Raw genomic sequence first — 26927 nt, forward strand, 5'->3', positions numbered from 1 at the left:
CCTCAGCCAAACTGTAATTTTGTTAAACGAAACACAGAATAATCCAAAAAGGTTAAGCGCTTTCACTTGCTAAATGGTAAGCTTCATCAGAACAAGTTGAAACAAACCTCTCAGCACTTAAATAAACTTTTTGGTGCCAAAATTCAAAATACACAATGCTTCATATTAAAGGTATATGACACCTAAAAATTACACATTGTGCAAAACCTATTATAAAAATCCTATCTATACTAATCACAATATAAACAAAAATACATGATATGTAATATAAAATGTAAATCTAAATCTTAAAAAATATTTTTGTATTAAATATTTAAATATATAATACCTGGGTAATACAGAACAATTTGTAACATGTCCGTCCAAGCTGTCCTTTAAAAACTATAAGAATCTGAACAACAATACAATATACAATGACCAAAATATATATATTGTCCTAAATCTACCTGTCTATAAAAATATTGTAACAAAATTCTGCCATCAATATGATGTAAATATAAATATAATAAATACACAATTTAGTATGCCTATTAGTGTCTTATAATCACAAATTAACTGTTGCATATACCACTAAACCCAAATTCAACCCATGGCTAGCAAAGGTTTAATAGAAATAACGTCATTGAGTCCTGGTGGGGTTGAAGCATCCAATAAAACCTGCCACCAATACTCTTTGTATGATAACAAGCCCTTGAAGTCTCCCCCCCCCCCAAATCAAGTTGAACACTGTCAATAATAGCAAACTTGAAATAGTGCCCGTCTCCACATTTTTTAATATGTCTAAAAAGAGCGTTCTTTTCATTTCCTTTTTGGATTATTCTGTGTTTCGTTTAATAAAATTACAGTTTGGCTGAAGATTTCACTGGTTTTTGAAGACATTTGTTTCATTTGTTCCACTGGCTTTCTAAAAAGTTTATTTAACTGCTGAGAGTTTGGCTGTGGATATTGCTGGTTTTTGGAAGGCATTTGTTTCATTTGTTCCACCGGCTCTCGTATATACTTTTCAGCTGCTGAATTGCCGGTTTCTTGGTGAGTTTCGTCTCAAGACACTGAGACTGTCAATGTTCTATGTTTTATTCTGTTCGGTAGTTGCTTGGAACGTTGTTTGTGTCAGTTGTACAGAAGGTAAAAAAAAAAAAAGCACCAAAAACAGTAACCACTGCTGGAAGCAAAATAGACACAGTATTGGCAATAATACCTCATAACCTAAAACAGTACAATATACTTTCCTTACAATGTCTCACAAAATATAAGTAAACAAAAAAACACTATCTCAATCCTGCTTCCCTTGTAGTTAGTTATTTCAGGACAAGTAAGCAAAACTACCTGAAGACTTTAAGAGGTGCACTCCCACAATGCACCACAAACTGAATTACATACTATGTCTATATAATAAGACACACAAAATACAACCCCACAGTACACTTAACACAAACCACACTAGTAGTCACAAAATACATAGAACTGTCACTTTCTCACAATGCTAAATATATTTGGATGATTTCTTTCCTACAAATTAACAAATATGTCATTTGACAATTCTTGCACCCCATAACAGCAGTTGAACACATGCACATCTGACATATTTAACCGGAAATATACGCATATATACATGTGTGGGTGTATATGTGTGTGTGTGTGTCTGTGTATATGTACATATGAACAATATGTGTGTATGAAAGAGACAGAGATCAGCAACAGTAACCATTGCAACTGTCTGCTTTACTTCTTGCGATTTTGATTTGTTTCAAGTTTGTTCATAGGTGATTACTAGGCTAGTGGCTTAAGAGCATTTATAAGACTAGCCAGTAATACCCAGGATATAACAATATTATACCTAAATTCCCCAAATATGGGATGGGGTAGTATCAGGGTATCGGGTCTTTGGATGTTGGAGCCCTGAGTCATTTCACAGACTGCCTCTGTCCATAAGGGACATAGGCAGTACCGTGGGAGTAAATGTATGGTTCCCCATACATTTATCCAGATTCTTTTTTGAAGAGTGTGACAGATGGGTTTTGTTTTACAAAGATGGGAAGTTTATTCCATAGAAGACGTAGCTTTTGAGATACGAATCTGCCTCTCCAGCAAGTTCTGTTAGAGTCACAAATCAGGTTCTAGTCTACGGAACACGTATACCTTGTGTGTGTGTGTGTGTGTGTGTGTGTGTGTGTGTGTATGTATATGTATATATATATATATATATATATATATTTTTTTTTACAAGTATGTAATTATTTTCATCAGGTCTGGATCAGAGAATGCTTTGTATGTTAGACATAAGTCACCTCCTAATAAATGACATAGTTTGTATGCATAAGACATGTGTCTTGCGCTTTGCATATGCTTAGTCAGAAACCTCTGGGGCCACTCCAATTGGTGTAAGTTCCTGGTTAGGTAAAAGGGAGCATTATACTTTTGTTTTGTTTTTTTGCACAAGGCCCCCATATACATGCAATTTTAACTTTAAGCAGAATTTACTGCTCAGCCGTGTTTTAAAATATTGGGTAGAGTTAAAATGATATCCGAACAATCTGTAAAATGCAATGTAAATCACAGAGAATGTAATTTCAGCAAAAGAGCTGTGAAATGTAGACAGTTGGTAGTTATGCTGTTCTGTTATGATATCTGCATCTGATGCAATAGTTGGTTGCCTGTATAACTACAGCTTTCTAACATTTCATGAAAATTAGTTGTATAAACCAGCTGGGACCAGGAAGAGCAGAAACAATACAGATATATTGACAATAGCCAGACATATACAGTATATTGTGTTTATATTAGTTTAATGACTTCTACCATAGGTAGACTGTTTAAAAAAACTAGCATCTTCCATAGGACATAGACATTGTATAAACTAAATTGCCTGTTGGTACAGTCAGCTGAGCCTGACTTGTAAAGAAATCTAATTTGTATTATATTTCACAGAGGGTCAGGTAGCTGCATATATACTCATTAGCCAAAATACTAGGCCTGTAAGTGCAACTGTATCCTGCTGTTCTTAATGTGTGGTCATACCAAGCCAAGCTAAGAAACATAATACAACAGTAAATAATGACTCCCTGTAGCCATAATCTGTCATGCACCATTTGTGTATAGTCAAGAAAGTCAAATCATTTTTTTTTAATTCCTGCTTTCAAGTATATCACAGAAAATAATTTCTTGTCGGTAACAGAAAATGTTGACATATGTTCTTGATTCTCTTTCAGGAGGAAAGGAAATGATAATGACTTCCTTATTGTCACAGCTTGTGCTTTATTTTAACCTTTATTTTGTAGTTATGTACTGTTTTTGTAACTTCCTTGTACCTGCAGATATGACAGAATTAAGAGTATAATCTGAAAAAGACAAGAGCTCCAGCTATTTCTAATAATGCAACTGAGAATAGTCAGTAGCCGATGTTTTATTTTTGATACAGTGGCTTATGTAGTTATTACTTTTATTTTTCTATTTATATTTCACTTTAGTAACTTTTGTATGCAGTATTTAATATAATATGCATTTTGCAGAAACACAGATTACTTGAGATTAAAGTGCAAAACGTGAGCTGGGAAATGTATTTTGTAGAGGAGCAACTCCTTTTATAATATCAAGCATTTATGTTGCTTGAAGCATTCCTTGGATAAAAAGTCAATTTAACATGCATATGGGTAGGAATGTAGAAATGTGTTTGAATACATAACTATGCCGAAGATCTCCTATTTGTGCTTGTTTAATTATCTTTATAATGAAGAATTTGGATTAGTGCCTAAATGTGTGCCCTTTTTTCTACCTTTAGGTGTCTCTGTGATGGATAAGCTTCCTTGAGTCTACAGGTAGTCATTTAGAAGAATAACCTAGTACATCATCTTCTGGTGAAAACCTTAGAACAGTTCCAAATGTGGATATTCCACATGCCATGTGACTGCTACCGCCTTCACCAATAATACTGCAGATGGCGTAATTTAAGAACATTTCATGAAAAAACATATTTTTTCTTCAAAACTGGAAAGAATCCAAGGAGTTAAGACTGCAAGATATCAGTTCACAAGTACTACTGATAGTGTGTGGTGTGACGAGTTCTAGACCAAAAGGCATTTGTTCCTTGCATTTACTGAAAGCATCGGTTAATGCCTACTTGACCTTATGTTAAAAGTAAAAGTGCCAGAGCACAATCTGCATTTACTGTTTATAAGAAAGTTATCAAGAGGCCAAAATAACCTCTTCAGCAGACAGAACAAGTTTTTAAAAGTGAATGTAATACAGACTTGAAAATAACCCTCCCGTAATGCCATTTATCATAATGCTGTGAATCTTCAAACGCATGCATTTCATATTGTTACCTGTTTGAACCTGCAGGTCAGGATCACAAGGTTTGCGATTGTTGTCCTTTATATGTTACATCAGTGGAGATTTGTGTTATTAGTACAGATTGTGATAGTAAGAAAGGAGCTTAATTATTGCTTAAAAAGAACAAAAGTGGCTTTTTATCACTTTGACACATAAGGTGTAGAATGCAACTACTGGACTAAATGCAGAATTAAAAGAAAAGGCCTATGTCCATTTCCAATTGCTGTATTATTCTGTACCTTACTTAATCCCCAGACCCAGCTACTTCAATGTTTTGCACCTCCCATATATTGTCTAGATCTAGCTTCTTTAGTGTTCAGCACTTCTCGTGTACTGTCAACATACAGCTGCTGCAGCGTTCTGCAACTCCGGTGTACTGTCCACATACAGTTACTGCAGTGTTCTGTAACTCTGGTGTATTGCCCACATACAGTTACTGCAGTGTTCTATAACTCCGGTGTACTGTCCACATACAGTTACTGCAGTGTTCTGTAACTCCGGTGTACTGTCCACATACAGCTTCTGCAGCATTCTGTAACTGCTGTGTACTGTCAACATACAGCTACTGCAGCATTCTGTAACTGCTGTGTACTGTCCACATACAGCTACAGCAATGTTCTGTAACTCACGTGTACTGTCCACATACAGTTACTGCGGTGTTCTGTAACTCACGTGTACTGCCCACATACAGTTACTGCAGTGTTCTGTAACTCCGGTGTACTGTCCACATACAGCTACTGCAGAGTTCTGTAACTGCCTTGTACTGTCCACAGACAGCTACTGCAGTGTTCTGTAACTCCCATGTACTGTCAACATACAGTTACTGCAGTGTTCTGTAACTCTGGTGTACTGCCCACATACAGTTACTGCAGTGTTCTGTAACTCCGGTGCACTGTCCATATACAGCTGCTGCAGCGTTCTGTAACTCCCATGTACTGTCCACATACAGCTGCTGCAATGTTCTGCAACTCTCATGTACTGTCCACGTACAGCCACTGCAGTGTTTTGTAACTCTGGTGTATTGTCCACATACAGCCACAGTAGTGCTCTGTAACTCCGGTGTACTGTCCACATACAGTTAATGCAGCGTTCTGTAACTCCCATGTACTGTCCACTTACAGCTACTATAGCATTCCTCAACTCCCGTGTACTGTCCACACATGGCTACTGCAGTGTTTGTAACTGATGTGCACTGTCCACATACAGCTACTGCAGTGTTTGTAACTCCTGTGTACTGTCCACATACAGCTACTGCAGTGTTCTGCAACTCCCATGTACTGTCCACACACGGCTACTGCAGTGTTTGCAACTGCCGTGCACTGTCCACATACAGCTACTGCAGTGTTCTGTAACTGCCATGCACTATTCACAAACAACTACTGTAGCGTTCTGTAACTGCCGTGCACTGTCCACATAGAGCTACTGCAGCGTTCTGTAACTCCCATGTACTGTCCAGGTCCATTTGTTGTACTGTCCTATACTGCTCTTGCTGTCCTGTGAGCCTGATATTTTGTGTTTGCTTTGTATAAGAGTTGACAGGGACTGAGTGTACTGCTGTAGGAGATGTTCTTTTATGATTGTCTTCTTTGATGACCAGAAGGTGATTCCTTGCTTTTAGCTGCTATAATGTAAATTGTGGTGATATATGAAGTTACTGTGACATGCACAACCAACCAGTGCATGTTCAGGTAAGATGACCCTTAAAGTGGAAGCTGCAATATGCATGTCCAGCAAACTAATTTAAGCATTTAACTAGCATATTTTTGTTTTGTACTAAAGCAATGTAATTTGGCTCCACAGGTGGTTGTATACCACAATCCAATTTGTTTCTTAACGTTACAGTCTATATTTAGAGGGAGTAGTGTATAGTATGATAAATGTGCTTTTTGGTATGGGGTCACTTTAGAGTACCTGCTATCACCTGTAACTCATCTGGAAGCTCAGAAATACAATGCACATCTTTTTTTTTTAATTCTTTTCTGTTTACTAATAAGTGGGTCTAAATAAATTCATTATCCATCCTTAATGGATGGCAGTTTCTTTCACAGCATTTATTTCTTTTAAATTGTGATCAGGCCAAACAAGCAAGCTGTGTCAGTATGACTTTTTGGGGTGGGCCTGTTAACCAGGTGTTGGTGGATACCAGGGAGCAGCACATTTTTCAAAACATCATATTTCAAGTCCCTTAGCCAAGAGGATGTCTTGCAAAGTCCAAGTGTTTTTAGAACTAGGAAGTTTCACTGAAGACAGATATGTTTATGATGTCATACCAGTAGTTTCATGTTAGTATAAAGCATAAAATCACTAAACTAGCAGTGAAACACACAGCTGTGTGCACACACACTAATGCATGCATGCAAATGTGTAACTATACATGTATACCCATATGTATGCATATATGCTTAGTCATGGGCATCCGTGTATTTAGGACGTTTTGGTTTTCTTCTTTGTGAATTATTTCTCCACCAGCAGAACCTGCAGATGGTCAGCTGTGATCAGTGTACTGCCACAGTAAAGAAATGTAAAATGAAGTGTACAACTCAATTACTAAAGTAACACACCTCAATTACTAAAGTAACTCACCTTAGTTACGCTGGCATTGGGGTAGAAGTTGTCATAGAAGGATATAAAGTTGTCCTACACCAGATGATTTGGCATCTTATTACTGTATGCATTTGGCTGGAAGCTTCTTTGTCAACAGGCTGAGTGTTTTGCAGTTGATCAGTAAGTGCTGCTTGGGTACTTTATGGTCCTTTCAAGGACGCTGGCCATAGCATTGTCATCTTCATGTCTTCATGCTTGATATTAGACTGCTGCCCTTCACAAACGTTAATGGGATCTACTGACATGGATGACCTTGCTGAAGATAACTTGACAATATTACCAGTAGAATTCATTTATTCAGACAGCTACATTTTAGTTCACTTTTTTGTGTGCCATTTTTATGGTAACTTCATGTGACTTTGCAAGCTTATCAGAGGAGTCCATTATTGACGCATGCCTTCACCTTTAAGTTATTTAATTTGTTTAATTTCTTCACTTGTACTGCATAACTGTTGACCTGCCTGCTTCAGTCCCATTGTTTAGGATACTGAACACATTAGCTTCCCTATTTCTCACTGAGTGCACAATGGATGAGACTCCTTATGACGGACTTCTCCATAATGCAGAACTCTCTGATTGCTGTTTTCCTTATGTGTGTATATATACATATATATACATACATACATATATATATATATATATATCTATATATATATATATATATATATATATATATATATATATATATACATACACACACACACACACACACACACACACACATACGTATATACAATTATGAAAACCAGCTGTTTGGTTCAATGTCGGCACAAATGACTTAATTGCCATATGATCATAGAGTGTTGACATTACTTAGTGGGAGGTATTGATATAGCATGGATTGTGAATTTGCTGTTTCCCCTCTGTTGTGTGATCTTGGAGATGGGATATGTAAGTAGCAAGGGGTGTTGGGGTATGGGGTATTTGTCTCCTGCAAAAAATGTCCTCACACCAGAGCAACAGAAGATGTCCTCAATAGAATGCTAACCAGTCAGTGGTATCTGAACAGAACCATCTTCAAAAAGGTAAGACATAAGGAATACAGGAGGTACACTTGTTCACTTTCACAGACAATCACCAACTCCCAGAGATCTGTAAGAGATTTCTGTTCAGGACAGTATGGGTGGTCGATACCTGCTCTATCAGATGGACAGTTCTGTTCCATTACACCACTCCACCTCCTTTACATCTCAGGGTACTAAGGAAATTAAGGGTGGAATGTCCACTCCTTTGGCACAGAGGAATAAAGCTCTAACTGTGACCTAGGTGACCTGAGTTTGATTAATATCTCAGGTACCTAATGACGCTGGTGTAGAGGAAGAGAGGTGTGTTGGAGCTTTGCCAGATTGCCTTTCTGCAGGGGGAGAGTATGGCAGCACATGTCCAGGGTGCACATTCATGTGGTGAAATCTGTGGTGGAGCCTGAAGACCCCCCCCCCCAGGTGCACTGGCTTCAGGGTACAGCAAGACTGTCCTGTGTAATAACCTTTGTTGTACTGGGCATACGCATCAGACATTAAGGTTGCAAAAAAAAAAAAAAAAAAAAAAAAAAAAAAAAACAAGGCCAGAGCCCTTGAGGATGACCAAGTGACAACCCCTCTTAGTTACCTGTCATGCAGGTGTATGAGGAATGAATGGGCCACTTCACTGTGTGGTCTAATAGCTGACAAGATGGGGGAGGGGGGTTTGAAAAGTTAAAATAATATATATAATAAAAAGGAAGATGGTAAGGGTTAAGGAACCAAACATGATTCAGGTGGCCCTGTTCTGGATCATACAGCACTGTTTTTCCCTCTTGGATAAGTTGGGCAAGCAATGTCCATACATCCTGTCTCTGGGTTTAGCTCTGCCTACATCCAAAAACACACCCCCGCAGGTAAGGCTGATGCACAGGCCCAAAAATCCTCAATGTTAGTCAAAAAAGCAAAGCCAGCACCATGTAAGCATATTCAACCTTTTCTTATTGTGGCAACACCTTAAAGTTCTGACCGGTTTCGGCAACCTTGCCTTCTTCAATGATAAATACAAAAGCACAAATCACTGTTACTTATACCATGATTAATTACCATTACACCTTGATACATCAACATTTAAAGCAACAACAACCTCAAATTGTTAGGACTGTTAATCATGCACATATATTATGGGTGGTCATTAAGCCCTGGAGAAAAAAACCTCCAAGTTTAATGATCCAACCCCTCTCTTTTTTTATTTAATAATACATGCCACCCCAGTTTATTTATCCTGTCCCCCCATACTTTATCAATAATCATTAAATGAAACTTAGCATTACTGTGTTTGAGTGTGTACTTATAGGGGATTATTATAGGTTTATGATGTACTTTTATTCCAGATATCGCTAAAGTGTTCAGATATACGGACACGCATAGATCTCTAGGTCTGCCCTACATAAAAGGCAGCACATGAGCATCTCACTAAGTACACCAGCCAATTTGATCCACAATTCGCAAAGAATTTGATGTCATATACTCTACTAGTACTCTTACTAGAGAACTGTTTTGTTTTTAACATATGTCTGCATAATGAACAATGCCCACATGGGACATCCATAAACTCTTTCACCAGTCAACGTGGGTTGCCTACCCATCAGTCGTGATCACTAGCACATCTGAACTTCCAGGGCCTCAGGCTGATGTCATCGATGACTTAACACTCATTCCTCTTCAAGCGCCTGTTTTCTGAGGATGTTCTAAAAATATGTAGGAAGCCTGGAACCCTAGAAATTCATGTCTAGTGACGTGGGGACGTTGTTCATTTAGTGCAGCAGGGGATACAAGAACTCCAGCTCCACAGGGCTGCCACAGGTCCTTTATCTGCCAGATCATTTTGCAGCAGGACTGCCCTGCACCTTAGCTAAGGTTCATGTTTCAAACTATCTTTGCATGTCTCCTCTTTGCTCTTTCCCTGGCAAATCGTATACTTTTTGGTAAAGCATTTCCTAAGAGAACTCTGTATCTGTGCCCACTAGAAAGGACATCCTTCCTCTTTGGGGCCTTCATTTTGACCTAGAATTGTTGACCTTGGATCCTTTGAGAAAGCTTGCTTTGTTGCACTCAAATACTAACTTGAACACAGAGTATCTTGTAATTATTGCCTCAGCGAGGAGGATTTCAGAGTTGCAGGCCATGATGTGTAAAGAGGCTTTGATAATGTTCAACAGAGAAAGGGTGAGTCTAAGGGATAACTTTTCTTTCATGTCATAGGTATTGTCAGAGATATCATCAACCAGATCATTTAACTGCTCATCTTGTTTTCCAAATCAGTGAATTAAGGCGAAAGGATTTTGCACCTGTTAGACATCCAGAGATATCTCAAGTGTTGCAGTGACTTTAGGCAGGCAAAACAATTGTTTGTATCTTCTGCCCCAGAGAATAAGGGCAAACCAGTCATAAAGCAAGTAATTTTCAAGTAGTTTGGTCTGCTGTGAAATACATGGTAAGGTTCCAGGACACAACAGGTAGTGTTGTCTCCTCACAGCAAGAGGTCCTCTGGTTTGATTCTTGGTTTGTGGTGCCTTCTTTGCTGAGTCTGCATGCCCTCTCTGTCTGTCTGTCTTTTCTGTGGTTGCTCTTGTTTCCTGTAACATTCCAATGACTTGCAGCAGATGGATTGTACACTATAAATTGGTTCTAGGTGTGTGTGTGTGTGTTGTATAGTAGAACAACTGTATCTGACAGTGTGAACATGGACTCTAGATAATTGTCACTGTTGAAGTGACATCCCAGCTCCATGTGCAAAAATGTGAGAAAGGGTTGTGAATGGGTGGGTGGGTGGTTCGCAGGGGTATGTTACTGCACATTCTGCTAGGACAGATGCCACTTGTGCACACTTTATCAAGAATTTCTGTACTTGGATCATGTGCAAAATGACTGCTTGTCCTCCAGTCACACCTTTTCCAAGCATTATAAGCTCAACATCCAGTCAAGGAGCAAGACGGGATGTTGCACAGCCATCATGCAGGGTCTTCTCTGAGCATCTGGCCTACAGGGTTTGGAGAAGAAGAATAAGGGAACTGGTGCCATTTTTAGCATTGCTTTCCACATCCCTGTATAGGCATTGCTTCCTGTATATTATGACTGTTACCACAACAGTGATCTTTGCAAAGAACACTGTACAGTTGTGTGAGTACATTCACTAATAATAGATGTTTGATCACAGTTAATAACTCTTTTCCCCCTTGTGGGTTTTCCTGATTGTTTTTTTTTTGTAATCTAGTATGTATGTGTAGGGGGTAAGTGTTATTACCGACCATTCTGCTAATCTTTTCTTTTATTGTTCATGTGTTCCAGATGGGTAATTATCTATGGTCTATGCCATGTAGGGACGATTATCCACTAAACATGTTTGCTATTCTTAGTCTACCTTGCCTAATTATTATTTTGAGTAAAAAATAGCTAATAGAGGAGAAGGCATCCCTTTACCAGGAATATCCTCCTTATCAAGTGTAAAAAAACAATGGGAAGGGCTGAATGCCACCTTTAGCTTGGACACACATGGGTTCTTGCATCAGTGGAAACCAGCTAATTCTAGTATGTCTGCAGAGCTCTAGAAGGATATTTATGATTCTTATACCACCACTTTCTCTTTCCTTGCACAGTTTGGGTAACCACAGTAGTGAAAGAATCTGTGCTACGACCTGAGGAAAGCACTAAGGCTGCACATAATCCTGCTGACTTATGTGCTGCACAAGTCTCACAAGAGGATGACTTAAGTAGTTACACCTCTACACTCCTAATGTTGGTCGTTGACTATCTGTGGGGGCTATCAGAACTCACACAAGGTTTGGTATCCATTGGAAAGGACCCTTTGGGTTTTTTATGTGGTCAGTCTCGAATATGTTCAAAAGAGCCCTGTTGATGGACCAGTACATTTTTGGGCTCTTGGATGCATTACAGGGTCCAGGTTTAGGCTCTTTTGTGTCTTCTGGTCCTAATGGGGACTATCATCTCCATATTGGGGAGGGGTGACACTAAATCAGAAGCGGCCTTGCTTTTCTGGTCAGAGCACAGCTTTTGTGACATGGTGGAACATAGATTTGGACAATCTGTCATTCCTTTTTTTTGGTCAAGGTCTGGGAGAGCATGTTTGGCAGACTCTGTGAGGATGCATTGCATGGATCAGGTTAAACCCTTCTGTGTCTTTTGGCCCTAATATGGACCACTATCTTCATAGTGATGTTTGCATATCTGAGGAAGTTAGTGTAGCAATGAACTGTGTTGTTTCAGAGGCTGTGGTCATTCATAGACCTTCTGCTGGTTGCACTTCTGATGCCATACCCAGCAGTGATGGACATTCCCCCACCACCTCCGCTTTCTTATACTGGAACCTTCCACAGCTACTAATAGCGAGTGCTTAAAAATGCTCATCAATGTATTGGTTATTGTGTACTGATTTGTAATAATTCATATAGAACTCACTTTGTGATGCATTGCTCCTTCCAAACCTGTGCATTCCTTAATTCCAGATTTCATTACATTCATTTATTGCATTTAATGTTCTGCGTAGTGTTAGATTAATGTGACGTGTAATAATCCATACAGAACTTTGTGATTCACTGCGCATTGTACACAGTAATTAATTTATAATTGTTTCTTTAGTGTGTAAATATCCATGGTTTGGTACTGTCAGTTTGCCTGTCAGATATTGAAATCAGACTCAAGCGTGCAAACAACTAAGGTGCGGTTTTGCTTTAAGGTGCAACCTAGTCAGCAGAATGGATTAAGTGGCTAAAATACATGGCAGATCATCAGCAAAGTATATATAAAAGCAAACTTTAAGTGCAGAGGGAAAGATGTGACACAGGAGCGCAGGGAGGGTAAGGAAGGGGAAAGATGTCACACGAGAGCAGGAAGGGTAAGGAAGGGGAAAGGTGTGACACAGGAGAGCGGGGAGGGTAAGGAAGGGGAAAGATGTGACACAGGAAAGCGGGGGAGGGTAAGGAAGGGGAAAGATGTGACACAGGAAAGCGGGGGAGGGTAAGGAAGGGGAAGATGTGACACAGGAAAGCGGGGGAGGGTAAGGAAGGGGAAAGATGTGACACAGGAGAGCAGGGAGGGTAAGGACGGGGAAATATGTGACAGGAGAGCAGGGGAGGGTAAGGAAGGGGAAAGATGTGACACAGGAGAGCGGGGAGGGTAAGGAAGGGGAAAGATGTGACACAGGAGAGCAGGGAGGGTAAGGAAGGGGAAAGATGTGACACAGGAGAGCGGGGAGGGTAAGGAAGGGGAAAGATGTGACACAGGAGAGCGGGGAGGGTAAGGAAGGGGAAAGATGTGACACAGGAGAGGGGAGAGGGTAAGGAAGGGGAAAGATGTGACACAGGAGAGCGAGGAGGGTAAGGAAGGGGAAAGATGTGACACAGGAAAGCGGGGGAGGGTAAGGAAGGGGAATGATGTGACACAAGAGAGCAGGGAGGGTAAGGACGGGGAAATATGTGACAGGAGAGCAGGGGAGGGTAAGGAAGGGGAAAGATGTGACACAAGAGTGGGGGAGGGTAAGGAAGGGGAATGATGTGAAACAGGAGAGCGGGGAGGGTAAGGAAGGGGAAAGATGTGACACAGGAGAGCGGGGAGGGTAAGGAAGGGGAAAGATGTGACACAGGAGAGGGGAGAGGGTAAGGAAGGGGAAAGATGTGACACAGGAGAGCGAGGGAGGGTAAGGAAGAAGAGATGACAGGAGACTTGAACTTGGACAGTACTGTGAGAGCTGCATATTCTTAGTGCCTGAGGCAGTTAAGATACTTTCACAGAAGATGTTTACAAGTCCCTTGTGAAATGAGGCCTTTTATGTCGGTTAATACTGTACAATGATAACACAGTAATACAGAGCTGTACAGCCATGGAAGTACACCATGTAGGGCAAAGGAGCAAGTACTGAGATAGAATTATGTCAAGTGTCTGGGTGTATGATGATTACTTTTTGTCTAAAGCTGTGTGGCTTGGTAGTGTGCCAGAAAAAAGTAATGTCTGAAAACGTTTATCTATGTAACAGCAGGTGGAGTTTAGAACAGTTGGAAATGTCTTTATCTTGCAAGCACATGGTGCTATTAAATGCAATAATCATTGCTGTATTTACTGTGTCCTTGTGGAAGGACACATTCCTGTGACACTTGCACATCACACACAGTTCCCCCAGCTCTAAGGAGCAATGTACTCTTGATTCATCAAACTCCAGAAACATTTATCCTTAGCTTATACTTTGCAACCTTAATATATTCAAAGTCCATTTTTTACGTGATTTTCCTCTCTGTCTTTCATTGATAACTCTAGGGTCGGGGTTCTGATTGTGGCCTAGTTTATTGCATGTGTTTCCTCTCTCTCTCTGTCCGGAATTGTGCTGCTAAGGTTGACTGGCTGATGTAAATTTTCAGTCTGTATACATGTCTTACAATAGACTGGCATCCCAGACAGGGTGTTTCTTAGTCTGTAGGTTTATTCTTTGGATACATTGTAGCCTACCCTGACTTTGGAAAGGTTGAAGTAGCTACCATTATTAATGGTTATTTGCATATAGCTGTACAGTATAGAAAGTCACACTTGTATATACAATTTGTCTTTGGTCTCCGTACTTACTGCTACTTGTCTTTATGTCTTATTTATTTACTTGTATTTGTTTTCCAGGGTAGAGCACAGATTTCCATAGTCCTTTTTCAGACTCAGCCCAGGAGGTGTGTCTGGTTAAGTCAGTAAATGGAGACTGAGGAAATCAAACCTTGCACATCTGGACCAAAGGAAATAGATTATCAAACCTTGCACATCTGGACCAAAGGAAATAGCTTAACGGCTCCTTAATTCTCTAACCCAATTGCCAAACAACAAAAGATGTGGTTCCATATATTAAGTCTTAATGTATTTATTTATTTATTTATTGATTTGTGTTTTTAACTGGGTAGGTGGACCAGTTTTTAGACCCTTTTCATCCTCAATCTGGATGTAGGCATTAATATTTTATACCAGATAATTGCATAGCATTTTGTTGTACCAAAAACATATTTGTTAATCTGAAGTACTTGAGATGAGCTTTACTATTTGTTAATATTCTTATTTTCTTCACTGCTCTGCGCACGTTTTCCTTATCACTACGCGTTTACGCAGTCCTGGACACAGGAAATTCATCTGTTCTTCTGCACACCACTTGCTGGAAATTAATTTGTACTTCTATGCTTTCCATTTTTGCTTCCTGAAAGAGATTCATCAGTACTGACCATATGCTGTTAACTCCAGGAAGCAGTGATATTTATTGGCGTAAACTAGATTTTTTTAATGATGTGTATGTAAGAATGCAGATACCTTTTCTGTCCCACACAAGTATACATTCCTATCCATCAGTCTGAGGCATTTTCACAGCCCTGCTCCCCGACTATCCATGTACTCCACACATTGCAGGAGTCCAAGGCATTTTCACAGTCCCTCTGTAAACTACAGCTACCTTTTCTTGTCCTGCTCACTGCTTGTCAGGACTCATACTTGTCCATGTACTGACCACATTGTAGCAGTTGTAGACTAAAAGGGCAGAGGTCACGTCTAATTAAAAAAAAAAACTGAATGAGCTTAGAAACTCACAACTACAGAAATGTACCTTGCAATGATAGGAGATGGGGATTATATGGCCTAAGTATTTTGTTCCTACATGTTTTCTTCATGGAAGGATGTTTTATTTACTGTATTGATTCCACTGAGGTACCTGGAGCATTTCTAGCATGTTCCAGTCAGTCTCCGTCTCTCTTTCTACATTTTCTTCAAAGGTAAGCATGTTTATTATCAAACGATGTTCTTTGTGTGGCTGCAGTGGTGGAATAGAGGGATAAAGCCCTGATTACAGCCCAGGCAATCTGCACTGAATAGCGGCTTGGGCAGCTGATGGAGTGACAGGAAGTTTTGGGGTGTCCATCCTGGGTAGGAGAACATTTGTTGTTGATGCTCCCCAAAAGAAGGCATGGTCCCAAGAGTGGAGTTGCCCTCTAGTGTAATCTATGGAGGGATAGGGAAAGGAAGTGGACAGAACATATAAAAGACGAAAAACAAACAAAAAAAAAAACTCAGATGACTGCACTGATGGCGAAACCCCCAGAATGCTCTTAGAGTCCATAACTGGCCACAGCAATACTAGAAGAAAGGCTCAGTATAGACTTGGGATACTGAGGAGCCAGTCCTGTAATATAAGGTGAAGGGGACCAAAAAAAAAAACCCACAGTACTTTTTGTGGCTCACTTATGCAGTAGTCAAGATGTTATGGGAATTAACCGCAGGAAATGTCTGCCTGATGAACCCAGCTCCAGAGCCTTGCAGGCGTCATGGAGACAGTTTGGCTCTCCTCAGTGCCAGAATGCCAGGCTGCCTGTAAAACGTTCAGTATCTTTAACTGCAGGAACATAGCAAGTCTTGGTGAAAAAAAAAATTGTAGTTTTCACCCATATAGCTCTAGTTTTCAGAGGTCTTTGACTATTAAATGCCTCACAGGAGAACTCTCTTTTTTGACTACTGTTTTTAGTGACTTTTTGCTGGTGAACAATTTCCAGAACAAAATTTTTGTTTCCAGTATTATGACTTATTGTGGTCACTGGATCAGGGAAAAACTTGTAGGACCTAATGCAAGCTTCAGAATTAGAGCAGCCACATGCTGGTATAGAAAATTATTTACCTCCCAAGAAAAGCCATAAACCGGTACACACGTAAACAAATGTTTTTGATAGTGACAGGACCATGTAAAGGCATACAGTTAAAGGATGGAAGACTGATGCTTTTGCCATCTTATAGGCTGGCAAATATCTAATCAAGTGATGTATCCCAGCCCTTGATTTTGGCCTGTCTTTTACTCACTGGTATCTGTCTTGCCCTGTTATAGATGGATATGGCAGTGGCTTCCAGCATATCCTTCAAGGCCACTTTTCATATTTTAATTTCTATAGATTTGAAGGCTGTGGTCTTTTAAGCAGCCACCTGTGTTATTTACATATAAATAATGTCTCTGATCACTAAGAGAGATGTGACCTTCAAACTGTGATGGAGCAGAATGTCCTCCATGTAAACAGAGCAGTGGTTCTCTAAAAAAAAAAAAAAAAAAAAAAAAGTGTGTAGCCAAACTTGAGGCCCTCATTCTCCTCCCCGTCCCCAGAAACCTGGATATGCAAGCAACGTTTGCCTCAGGCCTTATAAACCTCAGTTACTCCAGTGCCTGCATTTCACCTTATGCAGCAAGGCTTAGTCTTGCGGAATTTTACTCACCATTACAGACCCTCTACTGCAAGTCCCCAGTCTTGTAAATGCAAGCCAGAACAAGCTGTCCATGAATCTAATGAAAGCTAGTTAGCTGAAATTCACTCTGCATTAAATAAGTAAATACTTAATTACTAAAAAAGCAAGCCTTTCAATCAAATTACATTTTGTCACCCTCGCATCAAATCACACAAAGGTTTTATAAGTTGTTTGAACATCACTTATAAATTATAATCAGTCTGAAGTCATAAACATGGTGGACCTAATTACCCATAATGCTATGTCACAGCAAATCATACAATTTTCTTAAATATTGTTTCCTGACAAACAGCTTCATGTATGCATTCTCATTCATGCCAAACCCATATACAGCATATAATAAAATCTAACATCTACCTTCAGCACAGAGTTCATTGTTAAAATCACCATCATAGGGGTTCTTAACCATTACTTGTGTACCTCGCTATAGATGTGTTAAGATCTTTGTTAGTGTCTTGTGCATCTGGTAAATGTGCACGCGTATTGTGTGTTTGGTTAACCGTTTCATTTGACAGTTACCTATAATAATCAAATATTAGACATTCTCATATTACCCTCATTTAGGAGATCATTTAACTTTTTGCCACATCTTTATATGAAGCTGGGGATCTCATTTATAATACTAGCTGCAATAATGCTCGAACATCTAGATTGCTAGCTGCAGTAATGCTAGAACATCTGCAGTGCTAGCTGCACTAACGTTAGAACATCTACCATGCTAGCTGCAGCAATGCAAGAACATCTACAATGCTAGCTGCAGCAATGCTAGAACACCTGCAGTGCTAGCTGCACTAATGCTAGAACATGTACAATGCTAGCTGCAGTAATGCTAGAACATCTGCAATGCTAGCTGCAGTAATGCTAGAAGTATTACCTACAGCACTGGCTAAGGGCTTCCCTTTCCCACTGCTGGTCCCTCTTCACTAGATATTATGACTGTTGAATTCTTGTCTCTCTTATTTATGCCGGTACTTACCCACCCACCCACCATATACTGTCTAATTATGGATTTGGTGAATATTTCTTTGCGTTGTATGTGACTTGTAGCACAGTTGTAGCTGATCATTTTAAATGTGCTGGCCTAGGAGGGTCAGATAGCATAGTGATGTATGGTCCCTGTAAGGGGATTAACTTAGAAACAAGTAGAGATGTTACAGGTAATAAAGGATAGCTGCATGCAGTGAGGTTTAAAGCACAATGCTGTAGATTCTAGCAGATTCATCATGTTTGCATTAGAGGAGATGTCCAGGGATGACCCTAGCTGGTGTTACATAGACCCGAAGGAAGCTAAACTGGAGGAAAGGGAACTGACATTGAAAGAAGAAGCCAGTGGAACTTATTACCCCCCCCCCCCCCCCGGAAGAGAAAGTGAAGCTGGTTTGTGTTCTCCATTTACTGGACTTGGCAAGAGAGCTAGTCTGTTGTCTAGAGGTTTCTGTATGTACTGTTTTACTTCTGCCAGCTGTACTGCCAGAGACTTGTTTTAAAAGGAACAATGCAGTTAAGTGTAAAAGTTTGTTATACTGTGAACGCGTCCGCCTGAAAGGGGAATCTCTTTATGTTGAGCTGCACAGGGTCTTGTTTAATAAGAAATGTAATTATTTTCTGAACTTCATTTATTTGTTAGTAAGTATGATTTTTACATCATAAAGCTGACTCCAGTGACAGCTTGATTTGTCACAAACTGCACTACATACTAGTATCTATGCCCTTCTAATAGTTCTTGTAGCCATCCTCTAAGTTCTCATTATCAGCCCTTTCCTCTAAGATGTTCATCATTGGAAATTTTTTGATTTTTTAGGGGAGTGCAAAGCAACATATCTTTCATTTTAGTCCCTCTGGCATACAAGTTACACAGGTAAAAAAGCAGTGTGTTGAGGTATCCAGCTAATAAATGGAATATCTTTAAAAGGGTTTTACTGTTGGGTAATATGTTTATCCATTTCATGGTATCTAATGTTGATGTGGATACTGGTCAGTGCCACCTGAAAGTTCAAGTAGCCAATGTCCACAGATCATTCCTAGTATATTGTCGTTTGGGGTATAAGAGAAGTAATTACATTAATTTGTCGCACTTTCTCATTTACAAGCCTGCCATGCAATGGAAATGGTTTCTCTTTTGGTACCCAGGTGCTGTGCAGCATATTATTTCAGGAATCATTGTGTGACTTTCATAGCCCATCACATTGGGTTAAGAGGTCTTCGGTTTGCAGCGTTCAGGCTATTTCTGCTTTTGGAAGGGGCATTCCATATGCTTAGTCCTTTTTCCATACCATATTGTGTTGCCACAATTTAGAGTAATGTGTACTGTCTGTAGCTCTAAGCTATACTCTTTCAGAGTTCTGCAATATATTTCTTCCAAAGTAACTGGTTCATGTATTTAGGGTAGTATTTTCTTTTTATTTTATGTTGAAGCTTGACTCTGTTCTTATTTTGGGAGCCCTTCTGTTTATTGCAGGGTAGTTGACTGATGCCCACTATGTCAGACATAAAGGAACTGGGGGGGTACCCTACAATGGCTGCTACATTTAAAGAAGGCTGTGTGTTAAATTCTCACTTTTTCCCCATTATCTGGCATTGTACAATTGGTTTATATATATATATGTGTGTGTGTGTATCTATATACAGACAGATATCTATATCTATATAGATATATGCAGATAATATATCTCTATGGATATATATAGATTTATATAATCACAACATGCCAGTGCCTCAAATGTAGAACATCCAGACAAAATGCAAGAAACATGAAAAATCACAAATGATGACAACACCTAACCACATATTATCGAATAACATAACATTGAAGGTAAGTACTGCACCAGTACATGGGTTGTACATCTGTGTTACATGTACTGTTCTGCACTACTTACCTTCAGTGTTCTGCTATCCCATGTTATGTGGTTTGATGTTCTCATTGTGATTTTCATAGTTTGTGTACTTCATTTCAAAGTTTTACAAATTGTAGTATTGACATTTTTGGTTATAATGTAGACCCATAAATATATATTATACATACACCCATACACTCACACACACTCACACACACACACATATATATATATATATATATATATATATATATATATATATATATATATATATATATATATTTTTTTTTTTTTTTTGAATGGGGGCTTTCTGCCATTTTTATGACATTAGGAGTGTTGTTTTTCCTAGTGACATCCCTAAGTTTTGATGCTTGGGTTTGAATAATCACCTCTCAATTAATTGCGTCAGTTATTCATAAGTGGACCCTTTCCTTACATATTTTCAGGAGCAGTTTAGCTTTGTGGTTCTTAATAAAGCAATTCAGTTAAAAGCAGTCATCCTGTATGAGAAATTATTTGCGTAAAGACAAAAAGTTGATTTTGTCAGTGGTACAACAGGTAGAACACTTGGCTTTAGTGCAGAAGGCTGTGCGTTCTATTCCCACACCAGGTAAATCAGTTTTGGGTGGGAGGCTTGTATAATGGTTAAGGTGTTTACCTTACAGGTGCAAGATGCAAGGTTTGATTCTTACATGGGGTAATTTGTTAGGCTTAAAAATGGTTCACAAGGGCAGTTAGCCTAGTACTAATCTATGATCCACTGTTTCATGACCAGGGTGGAATCTGTGAAGTCACTGTTTTCTCAGATGTTGAACTGCTGGACAGTCTCTTCTGAAACTCACCCCTGATATAGGCTTTCCCACGGAGGCTCAGGACTGTAGTCTCTCTACAACTGCAGCGCACACCCTCCTGGCCTCATTTTGAAAATGAAGGCCACTGTTGGAGTATGCCCGTGTAGAGGTACTGTCCTTGTTGTCTTCTGCACAACATTGTAAAGATGTGTTAATTGTGGCACATCAGCAGTGTCAACATCCATTATTTCTGGCCTGATCTCATCTACTCTTGCAGCTTTGGCACAGAGAAGCTGTTTATTCAGCATAATACCCTCCTCTACAGAACTGGAGCAGTCCCATCAGTGGCTTCTATCATTGCACCCTTTAGAAAAAGCCTTATATGGTGCCTGTGAGAATTAATTATAACTCATGTTGTGCCATTAACAGAGTTCTGCTCTATTCCAAAATGTAGCATTACTAAAAAGAAAACAGGCTAAGTAGCTAATGCATTTTCATAAAGAATCAGTTTTACTCTCCTGAAACAAGTTGAACTCACCACAGTTGTAGCTTTGTGATAAGTCTGTATGTCAAAAATCCTCTAAAATTTGCAAATAAATATGCTGCTTCTTCTGCCATCTGTATTATATGTCAATAAACTTGCATTGATAAGCAGAACAAACAGATTCTCAATGCCAGTGGAACAGTCTTACTAAATTAAAAAGGCTTACACTATGTTTTTTACAGCTGACATAGTCGTATCTGCATTGCTCTAATCCCTTATCTGCTCTATCCTTGTTTAGCCGTACATACAAAAATGCTTTTGGATAAAAGAAAGTAAATAATTTCAGAATGTGGGTAGTGTAGTAATTTCCCACACCAATGATATCCACTTTCAAGGGTGGAACATGGGTTAATGTAGTACATATACAGGATGTAGATCTGAGGCAGGCAGTGTCAGAACGCACGTAACAGGCAGCAGTATTTAACTAATTTGACTACAGTCATGTAGGATAACAAACTTTGAGTGATCATACTTTGATCTGTTATGGCCGAATCTTGTACCAGGCTCCTGTGTGGTATTACCCACGCCCAGCTTTGATTTACTATTTAAATAATTGTAGGTTCATAGGGTCATACTAGGCTATCTGCCCAAGGGCATTTACAAGCCTAGCCCATAGTTTTGTGGCTTACACCACCCCTTTAGTATGGGGAACTATACCCATTATTTTGCTGTGCCTCTGTCGAGCAGTGACACTGAGGTAATCCCTGGGGTATATCTGCGATCTCCCATCCATTGGTCAAGATTTCTCTTGAACAAGGCCAGCGAGGTGCTCTGCCTCACATATACCGGGATTTTATTCCACAGCAAAGGGAGTCTTTGGGTGATGAATCTATCCCTCCAGCACGTCCTATTAGTAGGTCTAATCCTGCTGCCGTGTGTTCTGACACTGCCTGCCTCAGATCTGCATCCTGTATGTGGGTAACGCAGCTGCTTTGTGAATAAAGCTTCTTCCAAAGTAATTCATAGTCTAGGGTTGAACACTGATTTGTGGTTAGAGTGTCCGTATAGTTAGCATGTTCTCTCTATTTCACTGTGGAATTTCTTGGGGTACAGTGGTTACTCCAGTGCCTCATAAAATCATGCTGTTTGACTGGCTACTGTACTGTCCATCAGTTAAACTTACTCCCTGCTCTTTTACCTTAAAATTCTTATATTGAGACATTTTACTCACAGGTTACCAAACAGACAAGAATTGTCATGCTGTTAGTTGCAAATACAGCAGTAGTATTGCAATCTATGTTGCCAGTCTGCAGCTCTCTGACCACCAAAATATCCCCTTTATTGTAGCTATAATGATGCTTCATTGCATTGTTGTTATATTCTCAGAGATGCTGATTTGTATATGGTCAGTCACATGAGTTTTAGTGATCATTGTCAGTTGTACCCATGCAATGACTTTGTCTTCCTGCTTCTCTTTCAGTCCTCTCCTTAACAACAGATTTTTTTTAACTTTTTTATTCCTTCTGTCAGTGTAGCATAAGTTGCTTAGGCTATGAGCTGCAGAGAATTTTTTATCCTATAGTCCTGCTTTTGCCTTGCATATGTGACTCTGAATGGGTCACTTAATTAGATCAAAACTACTTGGTTACTCCTGAAAGAGGTCCTTGTAGCTAGTAGGACAAATCTGGTTAATAAACGGGTTAGTAGGCCATAGGCCTTATCTGGTTAATAAACACGGTTCGTAGGCCATAGGCCTTATCTGGTTAATAAACATGGTTAGTAGGCCATAGCCCTTTTCTGGTTAATAAACACGGTTCGTAGGCCATAGGCCTTATCTGGTTAATAAACATGTTTAGTAGCCCATAGGCCTGATCTGGTTAATACGTTAAACCTTTTTCAATTTCTTAGATTGTATAACCATCAATGCTTATAGTTTACACTCTGTTGCCTTCATACTGTGGCTCACTGACTACCATGAAATTTGGATGCCCTCCTTTCATCTGAGCTTCTAGCCTGAGAAGCAGTTACCCAGACTTTGTGCACTGAAACATCACATTTTATATGTTGATAAACATTTCCCTTTTTGTGATGTCATTTCTTTAATGTCATTGCCTTCTCTGTCATTAATCTCTCTTTTCATCCATACTTATTTCTTCATAGCATAGCTGTACAATTTTATGTACCCGGGAGGATGTCTGGAATTTTCTTTCTCTTGTTTGATATTAGTTGCCAGTGTGATTTGTTCATCTAGTTTGAGTGAATAATTTAAATGCATTGTACATGATTCTCCTGGTTCCTGGCCTGGTATAGAAGCAAGCAGAACTGCAAGTAATATAAACGTTCATGCAAGCAGATGACCACAGCAGCTGTGGCACTGAAAAGTGCTAATATTTCAGCTGTTGTTAATCAGTCTGTGCAGCATGTCCCTGTGGTCTGCAACGTTCACCTTTCAGAAGGTTGCTTCATCTACAACTTGTTTAATGCTTGTCTTCAAATTTTTTTTATTGTTTTGACCTTTTTTTCTGCTGAAACCATTGGTGTTTCTGAGCACAGCAATGCCAAGCGTACTATCTTGTGTTGAAGTTCCTGTTCCAGTAAGAATTATTGTTCTGCCCCTTGCTACCATATAATTGCAAAGGTACTGTGTACACCCCTGCCCAATTCTGACAGGTCAGCATCCTAGCAGCTGAGTTACTAACCTCATGTTGTTATCCTCCCATACCTAGCTCTGTGTCACCTTTCTGCAGTCACTGTTCCTTGAGTGCCCCAACAAAGTCACTGTTTTCCTCTGCAGGAACCTCTACATAGAGGTCATGCAGTGTTAAACTAGGATAAGAGTTGCAGAAAGGAATGCTTGGATGAGTGAACTGGGCTTGCATGTGTCTGTCCATTTATGGGATATTTTAGATGGACACTGACAGCAAATTCCTACAAGGGCATCTTGAGGTGATAAAAATGGTCACCTTCACTTCAGAGAGTTACATGTGCAAATGCCAACAGTGCAATTGCCAAAATGTTTGTAGAGAAACTCTCTCTTGCCTGGGGGAGTACTGTAACACTGTGCTAGACTTGGGTGCTTTTTTAAGTAATATTACATTTTTTTTTAACTTTTGGGTTTGCTTTTCCACTTTTAAATATAAGAGAAGAACCAAAATATTTCCAAGTTATCTAGTGAATAAGGGTGGGTAAGATGCTTTATGATGTCATAATTTCCGAAGACAGGCTTATGATCCTTTACTTTTGCACTCCGTCAGCGAAAGAACTACATGTTAAAGATGCAATGCTTTCTCTGTTAAACACTACAGTTATAGCATGATGCTGTGATGACAATTTCCATGTTTTAACAGCAGCCAAATATAGCATGGTTGTGTAAGATAGTGCATGTTGTAAAAAGGATGCATTCTATACAGCTTAAATAAAACGTGGAGTGGAGTCAAGATGAGGTTAGGGGATTATGTACTCGCATTTTTTTATTTTTTTTTGCAATGGCTGAAGTGAATGCAAACTTCTCTTACCTTCTTATGTATTTTAGGACCATGACTATTTGTGCGATTTCTTAAGTCAGTGTCATAAACTTAAACATCTGTTCTGCATTTTTATATATTAATTTTATTTATTTAGTCAGTTCTTGTTAACTAGATATTTTTGAGAAATGAACTGAGAGTTCTAGTTTTAAATAATTTATCCTATCAAAAAGCAAATGTACAGAGGATGAACCAGATACATGTAGCAGGGTGCTACTCGGCCATGTTTCCCTCTGGTTATTGCGATGTGTATGTGTGTTTTTTTTTTTTTAAATATCTTAGTATGTACTGTGTTCTAAAGTGTTTTATGGTCATTGTTACTTATAGTTCAATTTCTGCTGTTGCCACTATGCATTTCAAGTTGAAGTATTCATTTATACTTCTTTATATGAAGACTTCATAAAAAGTGTCACATAAGCACATTTTATTTTGAGGATTTTGTAAGTAGTCTGATGTTTCCTTAAATGCCATTTCCTCAGATAAAACTGATTAAATTGATTAATAAAAACTTTCATTTTTTTCTTAATATGTGACGACCATGAAGTTCATTATAATTCACTTGTCAGGTGCAGAGGGTTAACTTCCTGCATTCAGGTTGTGGGGGGGCTTTGCATCACCCACGTACAATACCTAATTTTTTTTTCCTGTATGTAGTCGGACTTAATTTCATTTGAGGAAATTGCATGCAACAAAATAATCATTGTTAAAATGTACCATATCATTTTTACAGTATGGAGTTGTCTTGATTTTTTCATGACGTAATTTCTGAGGGTTGAAGCTATGCTAAAAGATGACTTATAAAAAGGTGGGGGTATGTAGGAGCATTTTTTAGGGCAGGAAATGAAATGCCAGTAACAACAGCTGTATGCTTAAACAGGTTTTAAGTGTGATTTAATGTAAATAATATTCTTGCTGTCAGGTAGACGGCACCTGCTGCACTAAAACGTAACGAGCAGTTTACTGCTTCCTCTTAGTGGTTATGCAGCTGTTTCTAACATCACATCACTTTCTTGATGCCTTAGGCAAGTATGACTGTAAATTCATTAATTTCCTAGCAGGCTGTTTGGTTACTGCCACTGTTAAATACAGGAATCTATTACTTTGTTATAAGAAAAAGGGCAAAGAACTACCGAGGGTAACAAAGCAACTATTACTGTTACAAAATCTTTATTATAAGGCTATGCTGGTTGAATTAACGTCTGTAATATTGATCATTTTTACCAAATGTGACTTTTTCATACACTTTCAAATAATTGATACACAGCTTCATGTAACAATTGTCTGTTTCATGTGACATGTCGTCTACATCGTGCTTATCATAAATCTTTTATTGAGGAAACTTTAGGAGAGCAGTGGTGACGACTAACAGTTTTCCATTTAAAAAATAACTCCATAGTTTCCTCACTGTTGGTTGCACATGTTCACTGCAGATCATATGGTATAGCTGCCCATATCATTAGTAAACTTGCCATCACAGTGAGAAATGCTGATATTAAGTGAGAAGGGCACACTAACCATTGTAACACAGTAAATGTTCTTTTATATATGATACCTTTTGTATCTGTCTTTCTTTTGCATAAGGGACAAATTTTGGAATTGTCGATGACATATTTCTGTTAGTTTTATTTAAAGTCTATGATCTGCTCTGCTGTACTTTGTTGTGTCAAAAGGCATGTTGTCTTTTTGTCATGCACACTTTAATTAGCTTATCCCATTATTTCCCTCATTATCATGAGACACTAATGTAATCAGTGATCTAACTGTGAATGATTTTTTTCTTATATGTGCAATAAAATGTACTTTATTAAAATACTTGCATCATTATTTGTGTATATCGTGTCCATTTTAGTATCAGTACTTTAAAGCTGGGTTATACTTAAAATTCATAATAAAGGTAGAGGATGGCCTAATGGTTAAGGTGTTTGCCTTACAAACACAAGGTACAGGGTTTGAATCTCACAGGGGATAATTGGCTAGGCTTAAAATGGCTCACAAGGGCAGTTAGCCTAGTACTAATCTATGAACCTAAGAAGTCATAATGTTGCTGTCCTCACGCTTCTGCATACAGAATTCCATGCTCTCTACTT

At 39.0% G+C, this 26927-nt stretch overlaps 1 protein-coding gene across 3 annotated transcripts in view; it reads left to right on the forward strand.

Annotated features, from left to right (window-relative positions):
* KLHL3 (kelch like family member 3) overlaps positions 1 to 6369 on the forward strand; it is a 940384-nt gene extending 934015 nt beyond the window's left edge. For all 3 annotated transcript variants that reach the window (XM_044068978.1, XM_044068980.1, XM_044068979.1), the window contains one exon: positions 3779 to 6369. In XM_044068978.1, coding sequence (XP_043924913.1) covers positions 3779 to 3807 — 29 coding nt within the window. In that variant the 3' untranslated portion in view covers positions 3808 to 6369. The remainder of the gene's footprint in view (positions 1 to 3778) is intronic.
* Positions 6370 to 26927: the final 20558 nt, after the last annotated feature.

The sequence above is a fragment of the Protopterus annectens genome, chromosome 4.part0, assembly GCF_019279795.1.
Source record: "Protopterus annectens isolate FY-2018-M chromosome 4.part0, PAN1.0, whole genome shotgun sequence".
Lineage (NCBI taxonomy): Eukaryota > Metazoa > Chordata > Ceratodontiformes > Protopteridae > Protopterus > Protopterus annectens.